The 16,834-nt window shown below is 43.6% G+C and overlaps 1 protein-coding gene across 1 annotated transcript in view; it reads right to left on the minus strand.

Moving 5' to 3' along the window:
* Nucleotides 1-16,834, minus strand: part of LOC311058114 (uncharacterized protein) — a gene marked incomplete at its 3' end in the record, with an annotated part of 223,736 nt that overhangs the window by 1,891 nt on the left and 205,011 nt on the right. The window contains exons 4-5 of the mRNA XM_084075420.1: nucleotides 2,594-2,671; nucleotides 296-409 (exon numbers count right to left, since the gene is read on the minus strand). Coding sequence (XP_083931546.1) covers nucleotides 296-409; nucleotides 2,594-2,671 — 192 coding nt within the window. The remainder of the gene's footprint in view (nucleotides 1-295; nucleotides 410-2,593; nucleotides 2,672-16,834) is intronic.

A 16,834-nucleotide genomic window follows, 5' to 3' on the forward strand; every position in this document is an offset into this window, starting at 1 on the left:
CCTAAAATACACCTTGTAGACGCGGATATTAAAAACGAAAAATATGCGTTAAAAAATACTCCTGTACGTGTGGACTGCCAGCCTGCAGATGGATCCTATTGAATTCTCATCACAAATGCCTTATCTCGCATGCTTTCAGTAATATCTCAGCAAGTACTGTACTCACTGTGCGAACTCCTGTCCTACTGCCTATGCCGGCAGCTTATGTTAATTAGTTTCCCCAAAACATTACGGTATCCATATCTGAACACAGCTTAACATTTTAAAGTCTTCAGTGATGACCAAGCTTCCTCACCTCAGCTCAGGAGAGATCTTCTGTTTTTTGAAGTTCATGGGTCGATCCATAGACTTACCACGCTTCATGGACACACAGCTGGGAGAGGGACAGTCTGATCTCTCCTTCTGGAGCCTGAAAACCATGCAGCTGCACGTTAGTTTCTCCAGACAGACTGTTGGCACAATGTTCAAATATGTCTGTCATTCAGTCTGTGCAACGGAAGCGCTGAAAATGATACAGGAGTAACACAGATGCAAACTTGTCCTACTGTAAATCCAATTAGTCAAAGCCTATAGCTTGCAGAAATAAAAATATAGGTCAATCATCATCATACAGTATTTCGCTGCGAGCAGGCCATAGGCCTCAATTACTGAGGGTGGATTCAGACTGGGTCCGATTGATGCCACATTGGCCAAGATTCTTACGTACCCGAGTACACTTCATACAACAGTAATAGTACTCATGTGCCTCATGGGGGCAATGTGCACTATGGGGCTTTGAGAGATAGAGAATGACACCACAGAAAAAGAGTCACTTCTCAGAGTTTAGATCTTATTAACTCTATGGTTTAGAGTGAATAATAAAGTTTGACTGTGTTCCTAACATTGTCTTGAGTTATAATAATAACAGAACAACAATACACAACCAAAGCAGTGTGTGCGCTGGTCTTTGAAACCTTGCAATGTAACGTCGTCTCAACAATACACAATCAAAGAACAACAATACACAACCAAAGCAGTGTGTGTGCTGGTCTTTGAAACCTTGCAATGTAATTATCATATGACAGTGACGTCACTGGCGCATCCTTGGTAACTTAGCAGTGACGTCTCAGACTAATCCTTGGTATCTTTATCCTAGCGGCATCACTCGCTACAAATGTGTTTTTGTTTATGTTTTTTCACGGCTCGCACTCAAACTCTAGCAGGATTATTATTTCTTGTCAACATTCAAGTAGAACTACTGTATGAGAAGGTATAACCCAGCTAAAACAATGTGTCGTTATAAAAATATATAAATGATATATGATTTGCAGTCCACTTCCTTCTGTTGGTACAGATGCCTTCACATTGCAGCGTTCCGTACTCGAGTATGCATGATCCAGATCCGAGACTACCTCCCCAGGCAGTCCCGGGTACGGTGATCCGTTCCGGGGAACGGTATGCAACGTTCACACTATCACAACATCTGCCAAGTGGTCCGGGGTGCGCACCTGGGACCATAGTCTGAATTCGCCCTAAATATCTTTTGTTTTAGCATGTACTATAAAAAATATTTGTAAAACAAAAAATAAAATCATCAACAACAATTAACTTCTATTATTATTATTTTTTTTTTCTATAATTTTTGTCCCACGATTTTGTAACCCACATTTTTTCACCCAGTGCCAATTGCCTATGTAATCCTGGGCACTACCTACCCTCTGCCAGCCTAGGGAGAGCCCAAGCTGAAGCTCATGCCTCCTTCAATGCATGAGGAGCAAGCAGGCCGCTTCTTATCACCCGACAGGGGGGAGTTTCCCTGGTTGGACATAGCGCGTGGAAGGAACACGTTATTCCAACCAGTTCCCTTCTCCTCCATCAGGCGCCCCGGCTGACCAGGGGAGGCAGTATAGTGACCAGGATTACTACATGTTTTTGTGAGGGTATTAACTACCCTAGGAGACACGGGGAGAACATGCAAACTCCACACAGAGTAGGCCCTTTCACCAACCCCACCTAGGGTATGGGCGCCGATGACGTGGAGGAGAGAACACGCCCCCAGCGCCCACAGCGTCCCTGGCGGGAATCAAACCCAGGACCTTCTAGCTGTGAGGCGACAGCGCTACCGACTGCGCCACCGTGCCCCCAAAAATAACTTCCATAACTTCTATTATTATCAATAGTCTTCATTATCCTAAATTTATATAAAAATTGCCCAATGGGTGGACGGTGGATGTCGCAAACGCAACATGCAGACTTGCAAGGCGCATTCCAATTCGCACCGAACTTGCAAATACTTACAAATACTGTTCGGGGGTCTGCCATGACAATAGTCACACCAGTTGCCATATCAAGCCCCCACGCAGGCCACAGGCACACTGTTGCTCCAATCCGCACCAAACTTGTCTGTGCTGTTCAGGGGTCTGGCATGACCGAGAATCATCACAAAAAAAAAAACTAAATTGTACACATATGGGGTACGTCAGCAGTGTTTAACACTTCAAATGGCAATACCTCGTGACCCTTGCTCTGATCAGCGCAATATAGGACTGGATTTGAAGGCCACGTAGCGGCCTTTAAATCTAGTTCATTAAATCAGCTGTCTAGATTTTCTCACCATGATGAGTCTGGATGAGGACCACCTTCTTTAAAGTTACACGGGTGATCCAGAGACCAGTCACTTTTCACGGACACACTGAAACCAAGCAGAACTTTATATTGGCAACCAATACATGAATAACAATAATAATAATAATAATAATAAGGGTGATAATAAGGGTAATAATAATAATAATAATAATAATAATAATAATGTCGTCACCTTATTAAACTAATGGCCTAAGTCATTTTTTGAGGAAATGATATTTTTGCCTAAATCAGCTCCTCATGACACTGGCCACCTCTGGTAAAATCGCCCAACTCCTAATAGAAAAGGATCATGCTGTTCACGCCCTTTTTAGTATAAAACACGCCCCTTTTAGTATAATGGCCTAACTCCCTAGTGTGACTTAGGACAAAATAGGCCTTTTATTTGGCCTAAGTCACATGTTTTTGTGACTTAAGCCAAATTATTTACTGATTTAGGCCATTTTGTAATTTGTTTTGCTTTTTATTTTGGCCTAAGTCAGATTTAATCCTATTTAAACCTATTTCAATCTCTTATGTTACATAACTGACAGACAGTGTTATTTCTAATTAAATAGTCATAATTTGTTATAAACATTTTGGGTGAAATGATTAAGAAATATCATATAGTTTTGTTCTGGATCAGTTTTTTATTTTTCCTGAAAACCTTGAAAAAATGACTTAGGCCATTAGTTTAATAAGGTGATGATGTATTATTACTACTACCACCACAAAAACGGAAAAGTCTTGAGCTTAGAGAATTAGCTGGGGTCCAGAATTGCTAAGTGAGCATACAGGGTAGCATGAGACAGAAACCTTCTGTGGATGGCCTCAAGTGCTGTGTCCATCACTTGATTATATTATGCACATTGACTTCATATGCTCGGTCTGCATCAGACAGTGTCTCATCATGAGCCGTCTCTCCAGCTAAGACTTTTTACTTTCTTTGCCTTTTCTCCGGCAGTGCGGCTTCCACTTCAAATTCAGGTTCTTTATCCTGCTCATGCAATGTCTTATTTGCCCACCCCTCCTTCTTCAGGGCCTTGTGCTTGGCCCACCGTGTCTCTCCAATTGGAGAAAGTCGTCTGTGTCGCTTGTCCTGGTTTTCATTCTTCCACATAGTCATCCTTTTGTATGACTCTCTGATGAAAACTGCAATGTCATTGAGGAGAGCAAGCAGTGAGACACCTTCAATGACTGTCTGGGTTGTGTCGGCCAGCACCATACATATACCTTATTTGGGGACTGTGCGGACAACAGGGTAGAGAAGCCTTTTTATTGACCTTGCATATTAGATGCTCCATCTGTCGCACTTCCTATACACTTGCTCATGTCCAATTTCAGCTTGGCGATGACCTCTGTCAGCATATCGGCAAAGTACTGTCCAGTAGACTCTTTGCACTTGACCACTTTAATAAGCCTCTCATTAACCACAGTAGTTACATATCTCAGAATAACTGAGCATTTTGATCCTGAGAGGAGAGGTGATGTCCTGTGTTGTGTCAATTTGAACTGAGAACATCCCAGCATCCTGAATGTCACTGGAAATTGATTCTTGAATCTGTATCTCTGACAGAATGGACTGTTGTTTTTGAAATAAATGTGACAAGGGAACCTCCGCCTTTTGCCCCAGACTGACTAATGCTCAATTCAATTAGTGAGATGGTCTTTCAGGATCACAGCATACTTTCCCAGGAGAAGAATGAGCTCTAAAAAAGCGCCATGGTCTTTTGTTGTCTTCTAGGGCATATGCTGCCTCATTCTCTGCCCCCTGTAGCTATAACCTTCACTACATCCACTATACACTCCATAACCTGTCGTTTCTATCTGACCTGGTCTCTGAGCAGATATCTAGTTCCCACTTAACACACTCTTTATTGGCTTTGGAAGCCTGCAAGAAATATGCTTCTGCACAACTCCTATGTGCATGGCTCTGCTCATGCTCCCTTGCACGCTGGTGTGGACAAAACAGACTGAAGCCTTCAGTCTGTTCTAAATACTGTAACTGTAAGCACCTCGCTTACAAATAACCTTTAGACATAATTATAAGCATAACAATTAATACCTTTGTCGCACGGTGCATCTATGGCAACCAGCAAGCGCCACGGAGAGTAGTGGGCCTTAGGACCTTTTCCTCCAGTGCCTCAGCAATATTGTAGAGCTCTCTTATTGCTTTAGGGGAATTAATAGTGGTATTGATCATACAAATGAACCAGCATCTCCTGCTGGTTGGCCATCTTTGGGTTGTTACGAATAGCCCCCACCACACCCAGCTCAGGCCTATGGGCTATGCAATGGATGGAGACCAAATGTTCCACTTCCTGTCTGAGACGGGCTGCCACTCCCGACTTGGACCCCATGTTCACTGCAGCCCCATCACTGCCAAAACCCACCAGTCTGGCTTTCAATCCAGCCCCTTCCATGCCTATGATACAAGAAGCACATCATTTGTATTGAGTCCTTATGACTTAATTTAGCATAAACAATAACATTCACATAACACTGCTTTACAAAAGCAAATCAAATACTCACAGGTTTCCACAGCCTCCAAGACACCCTCTGCGTGAGCATGTTTTACTCCTTGGATCCCCAAGAAAGCATTCTGGGGGCCCCCTTCAGCCAAGTACCTGACATAGACCACTTCATTTTAAATCTGGGCTGTATCTGCTACAGCAACATTTTAATAATTTTTACTGAAGCTATCAGGGCACAGTGAATATTTGCAGCAGAGGTGATTAAGCAGGTGCAATCAAAACGATGGAGCTTGCACTGTTTACACCTGTAAACGTGTGATGTGACAATAAAGATGATTCTGATTCAGATAAAGCTACACATCTGAGCTATTATTTTAATGAATAAAACATGATTTTAATGAATAAAACATGATTTTAACCAATCTATGGTACATTTACATTTTCAATATGCTGTTAAATGTATTTATACCACAAAACAGTTGAAACAAGCATTGTGGTAAGCATTGTTCAATCAATTTAACTTTTACAAGCATTATTACTATTATAGCATTGAGACACCTTGCCCCCTGTTCTGGCAACCAGGGCACGGAGGTGGGTGAATTCTGTGAATGGCTGCTCTCTCTCTCTTTGTGACATACTATGCAACATGCATTGAGTTGACCAGTTTTTGGCGTAGTTTCTCTTCCATCCGGAGGACACCCCTTATTACCGGAGGTATCGGTGCTTCACTCCCCTGGCGTGCCTGCTGTTGAGCACGTTCACACAGCCCATGGCGCTTGCTTTCAGTGTGAGACTTGAGAGTTGAATGCCTGTTGAATGTTACTGAATGTTCAGTAACAGTCAGGGCGCATGCGCACGCAGCGACCGGCAGCACGTAGACGACGGCAGTACTTGTGTTTGTTTGTTTGATGTTTTTCGGCCTATTACGGCTACTTCTCGTTCTTTTTGTTTGTTTTTGTCCTTGCCGACCTCTGAGACACAGTAGTCTACAGCGAAGTCTTGTTGCTATCCCAGTGTGGCTCGTTTTCAGCCTAGATCTGGGTCGCTCAGTGTGGCTAGCCCTTAGCCTAGACCTGAGTGTAAACAAACAAACTTTCTCGGGTTGCCGAAAGAGCAGGAAAACTCTTCGGTAAAGAGCCTGAAATCTCTACGGGACCGTCCACCGTCCACATCGGAGGAGGACAACAGCCTGCCCCAGCCTGGGGCCTGGAGGTCGCCGAATAAGCAGGACTTTCAGCCCAAAATAGCCGCCAGTTAGCGGCTAGCAGGAGCTAGACCCACAGAGAATCAGAGCAGGAAATCTCCACCAAGAGCCTGAACTCTCTGCCTGCCGGCGGTATATATCCACGCACTTTTGTTTTGTTCCTTGCTCTTCCTAAACAATGGAGTTACTGGTCTTACTTTTGCTGTTGTTGGTGCTTCAGCTATCGTGGAGCCTGAAGCAATCGCAGCTGTCTCCAGAACCGCCAGCCAGGACGGTATACAACAGAGAGCAGCTGCTTCGCTGGAGCAACACACTGGAGCCACCCGCGGACCTGATACGGCCGAATCCAGCGGATCTACTGCGACCCATCGTCCGGAACCCTTCTGGAGGTCCACTGCGGAGTACGAGAAAGCGAGGGAGAAGAGGCGGTACACGTCTGAGGAAAAAGCAACCACTATCCCGCATCCCGCTGCCCTCTATTATCCTCTACAACGTACAGTCGATTCGGAACAAAACCACGGAGCTACAGGCGCTGGTTCGCCATAACCACGACGTCAGAGACTCGTGTATTCTTGCTTTCACGGAGACTTTCCTTTCCAAGAAGGACTCAGCAGCAGATACAGAGATCGACGGCTTCGGGACACCTTTTCGCCTGGACAGAGACGCCGCAGTAACGGGCAAGTCAATTGGCGGGGGGGTCTGTTTATATGTAAACGAACGTTGGTGTAATGCCAAATCGATCACTGTTAGGGAGAGTATCTGTACACCCGATGTTGAATTGCTCTCTGTATCTCTGCGGCCAGCCTACCTGCCGAGAGAGTTCCCACAGATTTTTATTACGGTCGTATATATCCATCCAAAGGCTAATGAAGCTAATGCCTGTGAGCACATACTGCGGGTTGTACAGAAACTACAGCTAATCTCCCCTGATGCACCAAATCTCGTTTTGGGTGATATGAACCACTGCTCCTTGAAAAAGACACTCAGAGACTTCTATCAGTATGTCAACTGCCCGACACGGGCCAAGAACATCCTCGACATGTGCTATGGTAACGTCAAAGACGCATATAAATCTGTTCCCCTTCCGCCCCTGGGAGCCTCTGATCACGTTTGTATACACCTTTTCCCTGTGTATCGCACTGCACTTAAGCGTGGCAAAGTACAGAAAATATGCGTTAAGAATTGGAACGACCACAACGCTTGTGAGACCCTTCGAGGTCTACTAGAATCCACAGACTGGGATATGTTCAAGGCATCTTCTGCCAACATAAATGAGTTAACTGACGCTGTCACGAGTTGGTCACTGTATTGTGAAGACACTGTAATTCCAGATAGAATTATCAAAGTGTACCCAAATTCCAAACCTTGGATAACCAAACCCCTCAAATCACTTCTTCAGAAAAAGAACAAAGCTTTTAGAGAGGGAAATACTCCAGAACTGCGAAATTTGCAGAAAGAAATAAAGAGAGAGGTTAAAGTTGGAAAAACGCAATACAAAGAAAAGATAGAAGCCCAACTCAGAGCAAACAACATGGGCTCCGCCTGGGATGGCATGAAAACCATCACTGGCCCGAAAGCCAATGGTAGGAAGAAGGTCGCATTAGCCGACTACAGCTGTGATAAGCAACTAGCTCAGGACCTCAACGACTTTTATGGCCGATTTGATGCCCATGATTTTAGTGAAAATCACGCTGAGATCAAAAACAGACTACTGTCTGCCCCCCCTACCAGTTCCTTTTTCAAGGAACAGGATGTGATCAAGTGTTTTAAAAAATGCAACTCTAAGAAAAGCGCAGGCCCTGACCACATCGGGGGTCGCCTCTTAAAGACCTGCGCCGACCAGCTTGGTCCCATTTTCTACTTTTTATTTAATATGTCCATAAGTCAACAGATCGTACCACTCCTTTGGAAACAGTCCACTGTTGTCCCTGTTGCCAAGAACAGCAACCCAAAAACGCTAAATGATTTCAGACCTGTGGCCCTTACCTCCCTTGTTATGAAACAGTTTGAGAAGCTAGTCAAGCGAGAACTTGTAGCAAAAACTGAAAGCCTATTAGACCCTCTTCAGTTTGCTTATAGAGAAGGCAGAGGCGTCCAAGATGCAATTGCCACTCTACTCAATCTGGTGCACAAACATCTAGAGGGAAAGAAAAACCATGCCAGGCTGCTTTTTGTTGATTTTTCATCAGCGTTCAACACGATCCAGCCACATGTTCTGGTTGAGAAACTAATGAGCACTTTCAGTCTGGACCCATGTCTGGTGGGCTGGATCCTCGACTTTCTTACCAACCGATCACAATGTGTAAGAGTCAATAATACACTGTCCAGTCTTCTGTCATCCTCTACTGGCTCGCCCCAGGGGTGTGTGTTATCTGCCCTTCTATACATTCTATATACCAACGACTGCCTTAGCCATTTCCATAATTCATTCATAGTCAAGTACGCTGACGACTCGGTCATTGTCAGCCTGCTTGGCAATGAAGAAAATGGCCATGGGCAAGTGCTCGATGATTTCCTGTCATGGTGTGACAATGCTTTCTTACAGCTGAATGTCTCAAAAACTAAGGAGCTTTGCATTGACTTTAGACTGTCACCACAATCTCCCCGGAAGAGCCTGACCAACGGAGAGACAGTAGAGATTGTAAAAAATTACAAATATCTGGGTACAATAATCGATGGTAAAATGAAATTTGACCTCAACACGGACATGATGTATAAAAAAGGCCAGCAACGCCTATACTGTCTGAGAAAATTGGCTAAGTTCAATATCGACAAAACTCTGATGAAACAGTTTCACAGTGCCTACATAGAATCTGTCTTTTCCTTTTCTATTATCTGTTGGTACGGTAATCTCTGTGTCAAGGACAAGAATTCCCTGGGTAGAATTGTGAAAGTTGCCTCCAAGGTAATCGGTACAAACATGAACAGCCTTGGACTTCTCTTTAATAGACAAGTGATCAAAAAAGCCAAGTCGATTCATTCAGATACTGCTCACCCACTTAACACCGAATACGAACTCCTTCCTTCGGGCCGTCGCTTGCGGACCCCCAGTGCCACAACAAACAGGCACAAACTGTCCTTTATTCCCATTTCTATCGGCAGTCTGAACTCGGTCATGGAGAAGCCAAGGAGGAGATAGCCTTTAGTTAATACGTGCACCTAGCAGTCTCCTTGCTGTCCACGTATTCTTTTCAATGGCCATGTACACTGCACTGACTGAATAGCACCTTACACTTTGCTCTTTATGACCTAATGTGAACTCTATGTACCGGCTATGGATGTTTTACTGTTCTGTTTTGTACTGTTTTTTACTGTCTGTTTTAATGTTGTTGTACTGTACTTGATGCTATATGCTGCAAACCAAATTGCCCCTCGGGGACACTAATAAACTTGAACCTTGAACCTTGAACCTTGAATGACTGGCACCCATTAAACAACGACGACGTTCTGAAAACACAATCATTATATATAAATATATTCAGCAGTTTAATCGCCATTATCATGCCATGTTTACCTATAGACTGAACTGAACTCACCGGCCAGCAATGGTAGGGAAGTCACGGCACACTTTGCAAAGTAGGACGTCACCATGTTCTTCTGTGCTGTGCTGCAGCAGCCATGGAAACTCCACATTCCACTCATCAACAAACTTACGCTGGCGCCGTTCGGATTCATATTTACTCTTTCTACCGTCACTTGTTCCATCTGTGTCCTTCGTGTTTTTCCTTTTTACCAAGCTGCTGGCCTGTTTTGGGGGACTTGAGAAAACTCATGGCTAAAGAAGTCGTTCTCCATAGATATCGTCGACTCCTAGTGTTGCCATGTCGGCTTATTATAAGTGGCTTCCTTTTCTGTAAAGTTGCTTGTAAAAATTGGTGGTTGCGGATAGCCGATCTACAAGCTCACACCGCGTCTCATCGCGACGCGTTGTGAGCTTGTAGAAAGATTTAAACTGCTCATGTGTTTTCCTAGACCTGGTTGCTCATTTCTCTCACACAATATGGCAACACTGTCCACTCCACGTTCTCACAAACTTATCGCTTCACGCTAGATTCCAAAAGTGATTTTGCAACCCTGTGTGTTGGGGGGGGGGGGGGGGGGGTGGGGGCGACTTAGGAGAGAAGGAGGGGGAGGGGGAGCGCTCTGGCCAGGTTCTAGTGTCTAAGGACAGATATCTCGTTGCATCCCCACTCAAAATGCACACCTGCCCGTCTGGCAACTTGATAGCAAACTTGTTTGTTGCTACAAAAATTGCTACAAAAAGTGTAGCAACATGTGGGGGTGGTACTCCTGGTCCTGGGCCATTGTAGCCCTGTGACTGGGCCAGGTATTCAGTTGAGAGACAAGCTAGTGGGCCAATGACATGAGATCCTTTAACTTTCTGGGCCGTCCAGCCCATGATTACCGTAATTACCTGTGGCGAGCGCCAGCCGCGCGGCCAGGAATTACCGTAATTATCCTAAAACGGGGGATTTTTTTTTTACCTTTACTAGTCGGCCCACCGGGCATATACCCGCTGTGTCAAACGGCCAGTCCGCCCCTGTCGCCATGGAGACAGAGTGAAGCGACTAATCTGTGGGGTTGATCAGTCGACGGTCAACGCCCCCGCGTTGAATCATGAATGAATTACTTCAATCAGGCAATCAAGCCTACGCCCCACTCTCCTCTCCCATTCATAGAATGGACCAAGACTCTAACTGAATTAAGTACAAAAGCAACAGCATAATACAAATACAAATAATAACGTAGCCTATCAAATACGATAATAACAATAATTAGGGCCACTGGCCGTAACAGACAGCTGCAGTGTACACAAAGATTCAAACATTTGATTACAGTACAAAACTGTTTAATTTCCACCACAAAGTGTATTGGTGGAATGGAATGGTTGCAGCCGATATATATACAAATATCTTAGATAAATGAGGATAGATCGATGGTTTAGGAGCTTTTCTTTTTTTTTTTTTACAGCGGAAGTTTTCTCCAACTGTCACACCTACAGTATGAAACAGAGTAACACTTAATGAAAAAATAAAAGAAAAGAAAATGCTTACAAATATTTCATGTTTGCTTTCATTGTATCTCTTCCCCAGACGTCTTGCACCTCCCTGTGTGTAAAGAGGAGGTTTCCACTGAAGAGGAGAGGAGCCCCAGTCTGGTCCAGGATGAACCAGAGCCTCCACACATTAAAGAGGAGCAGGAGGAGGTACTTCAAAGACTAGAAGAGGTTGATGTGCCGATGCTGACATTACTAGCAGTGAAAAGTGAAGGTGATGATGGTGAAAACAAAGACACAGAGCCTGTAGCCAGCACCTCAACTGAACACATGAAAACACAAGCTGGTGTAGAGGACTGTGGAACATCACATCCAACTAGTGATGACCAGCTCCTCTCTTCACACTGTTCTGAATCTGACATCACTGAAGACAGTGATGAGTGGGAGCCCAGTGTAGATCAGTCACATTTAAACACACTGAAGTCACACAAGACACAACATGTGGAAGGACAGAGATTGTCTTTGAGAAACAAGATGTCCCAGGACCTGAAATCATCGAAAGAAACTCACTCCATGCAGAGTCACACAGGGAAGAAAAGTGTTAGTTGTACAGTGTGTTGCAAAATGTTTAATCGTAAGGGAACTCTAAAGACACACATGAGGACTCATACAGGGGAAAAGCCATTTACTTGTACAGTTTGTGGCCACGGCTGTATTCAAAAGGCTCACCTAAAAAGACACACGAGGACCCATACAGGGGAAAAGCCCTTTACTTGTAATGTTTGTAGCAAAGACTTTGTACAATTGAGTAATCTAAAAACACACATGAGGACCCATACAGGGGAAAAGCCATTCACTTGTACAGTTTGTAACAAAGGCTTTCGTCTCAACAGTGATCTAAAAAGACACATGAGGACTCATACAGGAGAAATGCCATTTACTTGTACAGTTTGTGGCCAAGGCTGTATTCATAAGGGTGATCTAAACATACACATGAGAACTCATACAGGAGAAAAGCCATTCACTTGTAATGTTTGTAGCAAAGGATTTACAAGATTGAGTAATCTAAAAACACACATGAGGACTCATACAGGGGAAAAGCCAGACACTTGTACAGTTTGTAACAAAGGCTTTCGTAACAACGATAATCTAAAAAGACACATGAGGACTCATACAGGGGGGAAAAACCTTTAGCTGCAGTTTGTGACAAACGCTTTGGTCCAAATACACATAGATTCATACACAGAGAAGCTGTTAGTTAAACAGAAACAAATGTTTTTTTTCAAGGGATCAATCTGAGTTGATAAATGACATCAGACAAACGTATGATCTATGATCTAGGACGTTTAATGAACAGTGATAATGCATTGTATAATTATTGTAATTGTAATGTATTACAACTATGATAATTATTATGAAACAATATCCTGGCCAAAATAAAAAGTCTGTGAGTGACCTGTAATTATGAAGCTCTGTGATACTTGACCTTATAAATTATAAATGGCTTCATACTGTGTTATGATTATTGTTAGTAAGCATTAGTATTTATGGGTTCTTATAATTATACAGTGTGGGGACAACCATGCCTAACATTTCAGCTGAGTGCAGCCGCTGTCAGCTCAGACATTCACTGGTCTGGCACCGTTATTATGAAGCACCAACATCTATGTTGTAATTCATATGTTCAATTTTGATAATTAAATAACATTCTGCATTCATAACAAATTCTCTAAGCACTTCATCTTTTCAGAAACAACACCACATACTATCTACAGCTATGCACCATACTATGATCACTACCTACATGTAGGCTATACAACATATATGATCACTACCTACATGTAGGCTATACACCATACTATGATCACTACCTACATGTAGGATATACAACATACTATGATCACTACCTACATGTAGGCTATACAACATACTATGATCACCATCTACATGTAGGCTATACAACATACTATGATCACTACCTACATGTAGGCTATACAATCAGAATCAGGTTTATTGTCACATCACAGGTTTACAACATACTATGATCAATTACACTCAAAGGTGATGATGGGCCAATACAAGGTTTGTTGTTGTTAACCACTTAAACACCTGTAGTATTAGAGAACTGGATTGAGTTGGCGTCTACTCCAAATCGCTTCGCCACAAATAGCAGATCTAAAAGCTCACAACGTGTCACAAACGTGAGGCATTGTTAACTTGTAGATCTGCTATTTTGGCTAATGTTTATATGGATGCTGGGGTTCAAGTGGTTAAATCAGTAAGTGTTTAACAGGCTGTGTGTTAAGGGTTAAGTATGCTATTTGTTGTGGCAGCTCAGGGGGAATGGAGGCAGGCCTGACAAAGTAAGGCCTTTGTTGATTTGTTTCTCAAATCTGATCTTTAGGACTGACTGTTCACACTTTTATTTGCGTGAATCAGATCAGATTTGTGCATTCAAAAATAGCCAATCTAGAAGTTCAGAATGTGTCGCATTGTGAACTTGTAGATCGGCTATTTTCAGCAAGAGATACCGTTGTACAACAAAGTATAAATCCTGCTTCAGTGTCAGAATGTCCAGACTGAGACACATCTTTAGAAATCAGATTTGAATCAAATTTCAAACAAGAATCAGTTTCCATGTGGTTTTATGCTGTTCAGACCTGATCAAATACATCTAGTTCCAATCTGGATAGGACAACAATGTGATTTGGGCTGCCAGTCTGAACAGGGCCTTTTAGTGAGCAGAGAGACCAAGGATGGAGAAAACAGAACAGCTTCATTACATTGAAGGAAGTGATGTTGTAGAAAGCTCACGTTAGATGGTTCTATGGTTCCTTGCTTTTTAAATACTTTATTTGAAAAGAAATATAGCAAAAAGCATTTCAATACAAACATATAGTTTTATTTTTTACTGTTTTTTTGTCTCTATTTTTTTATAGCTGACTTATGAAATGGGGCTTAACTATGTTTTGTAATGATAATAATAATAATAATAATAAATATAGCTGCAAGCAGCGATAATACGGGGCCAGTGAGAGAGAGAGAGACATGGAAACTGGAGAGAGAGAGAGTAATGGAAACTGGAGAGAGAGAGAGGGAGAGAGACATGGAAACTAGAGAGAGAGAGAGAGAGAGAGAGAGAGAGAGAGAGAGAGAGAGAGAGAGAGAGAGAGAGAGAGCCATGGAAACGGAATAGATTGATGAGAGAGAGAGAGATGGAAACAGAATGGATTGATTGGACATCTCAACCTATTGCCATTAACAGGAATCGAACTCTCAACCTTCGGACTAATAGGCTGCAACACTACCTATAGTGCTATACCTTTGTCCAGGCTGATGTTGTCTGTTGAAGATCATAAACTCTTGCCTTCTGTCATGAACCAAGCCAACACTAAGATCACTCGTTCACAAACCATTTACCAATAGAGAAATTGAAGTCTCCTCGCAACCGAAAACAGTGAAAGCAGCCGATCTACAAGCTCAGAAACTAGGGGTGTGCCGATAGCTACACTAATTTCACCAAACGATACAATACGATATTTGGCTCACAACTTCGATACGATACGATACTCACTTTTTTATTATGAAAATATATGGGGGAGGAAAAAAGTAAATGCAAACAAATAATTCTGTTTTTGCATTATTCAGACATGCAAACTTGTAGCTTTTCAGCTACAATAGCCGTTTTCAATCCAAATAGGGCAATAGTGTGACACCTGACCCGAAAAAACATGTTGTCACCCTTTTCACCTCGGGGCTGTTTGTATGCCTGATTATAATGATTGTAAAAAATAAAAAATAAAAAAAGAATTAAAAACGATATTTTTTTCCCCCAAAACGATACATATCGTCACGAAAACGTATCGCGATATATCGTGGGACGATATATCGGCACACCCCTATCAGAAACACGTTGCTATCTGAAAAGTTTTGAGATTGTAGATCGGCTATTTTCAGAATGAAGTATGTCATACATTGAAAAAACGTACTCTCAAATAAGCATTTCAGGTTATCTTTACCATTTGCACATGTATTCATTGATACAGTCATGTTGTTTGCAATTCAACTTAAATGAAGTCTGCACCAAGTGAGGCTTGAACTGGCGACCCTGAGATTGTGAGGCACTCATTTAGGGAGACGCCATTGGACCAACAGACAAGGAACTGTGAAAAAGGAGATCACACAGATGATACAGTTTCACGCAAATAGCTGGAAAATCCTGGGTTTAAGTGTTTTTCAAACTGCTCAAAATTGCGGACAATCTAAGGGCGGAGCTTACTGGTCAAAGCGATAGATGTGTTCCTCATGAGTCAAGGCACAAGTGTAAGCAAGTTTCACGACTTTCGGCCAAACGAGGCATGACTTTTGCCTGTTTAAAGTTTGCATTTAAAAAAAAATGCTATAGCGCCCCCTTTTGGCCAATTGGAGTGACATTGGTTTCAGTGATATTTGGAATGACCCTCAACCTTTCTGCAAAGTTTCAAAGAAATGTGAGTCTGCATGTATGTCTTAGGGGCAGATGAATAATTTTCATAAAACTGCAATAGTTAAAATCTAGAGGTTGCGTAGGTAACCCCGGTTCTTTTAGTTTAGGAGTGAGGCACTCACTATGGGAAACAGCGCCATCTGGCGATGCAACAGAGCTACACAATACGCTCCCGGGGCCCATTTCATTGGGCTAGAGGGTATGTCACGTGTCCGGCTGTCTCTTCCCCTTTCCGGAAGGACATATAAGGCCCGGTCGTGACGTAGTACTTCCTCTTACCACAGGTCCTCTGTTCGCAGTGGCGAAACAAAGGGGTGTTTGGTGAGTGCCTCACTCCTAAACTAAAAGAACCGGGGTTACCTACGTAACCTCTAGTTCTTTGTCGTTTTGAGTCGTGAGGCACTCACTATGGGATCTATAAACCCCCCGGAAGCGTTAAAAACATTCAATCCCTGAAAAACCGCACATGCCCCCTCCGGCCCAGGGGCCCGCACACAGCGGGGCCCCAGCCTCCGGGGCGTCCAGACCCACAGGGCCTAGACGCGGCACAAGGAAAGATATACAAGATACCCTGACAGACCGAAGTCTGCCTTATTCAGCTAATAGAAGACAAGGTCCGTCACCTACTAACCTTAAAACAAGGGAACAGGGCCCCCTGCTCCCGAGGGCTAACAGCTCGTTAGCCCCACGGGATCACATCAGGAGGAGAAAGGCACCTCAAGTAGATGAGGCTGCCACGCCCAGGACTGCGTGCGCCACAGAGGAAGCCGCCACGTCCAGGCTGTAGAAAGCTGCAAAGGTCGAAGGAGACGACCAATTAGCGGCCGTGCAAATCTCCTGGACCAAAGCCCCCCTAGAGAGGGCCCAGGAAGCAGCCAATCCCCTAGTCGAGTGCGCCCTCAGTCCAACAGGTACCGGGGCTCCACTGCTAGCATAGGCGAGCTGTATGGCTTCGACTATCCGCCTGGAAAGCGTTGGCTTAGCGATCGCCTTCCGCTGGTCACCTCGGCCGTAGGAGACAAACAATTGTGTTGACGACCTACTGACCCTAGTCATCTGACAGTAGAGCCTCA

The sequence above is a fragment of the Gymnoscopelus microlampas genome (genome assembly GCF_963454915.1).
Source record: "Gymnoscopelus microlampas genome assembly, chromosome: 13".
Classification (NCBI taxonomy): Eukaryota; Metazoa; Chordata; class Actinopteri; order Myctophiformes; family Myctophidae; genus Gymnoscopelus; species Gymnoscopelus microlampas.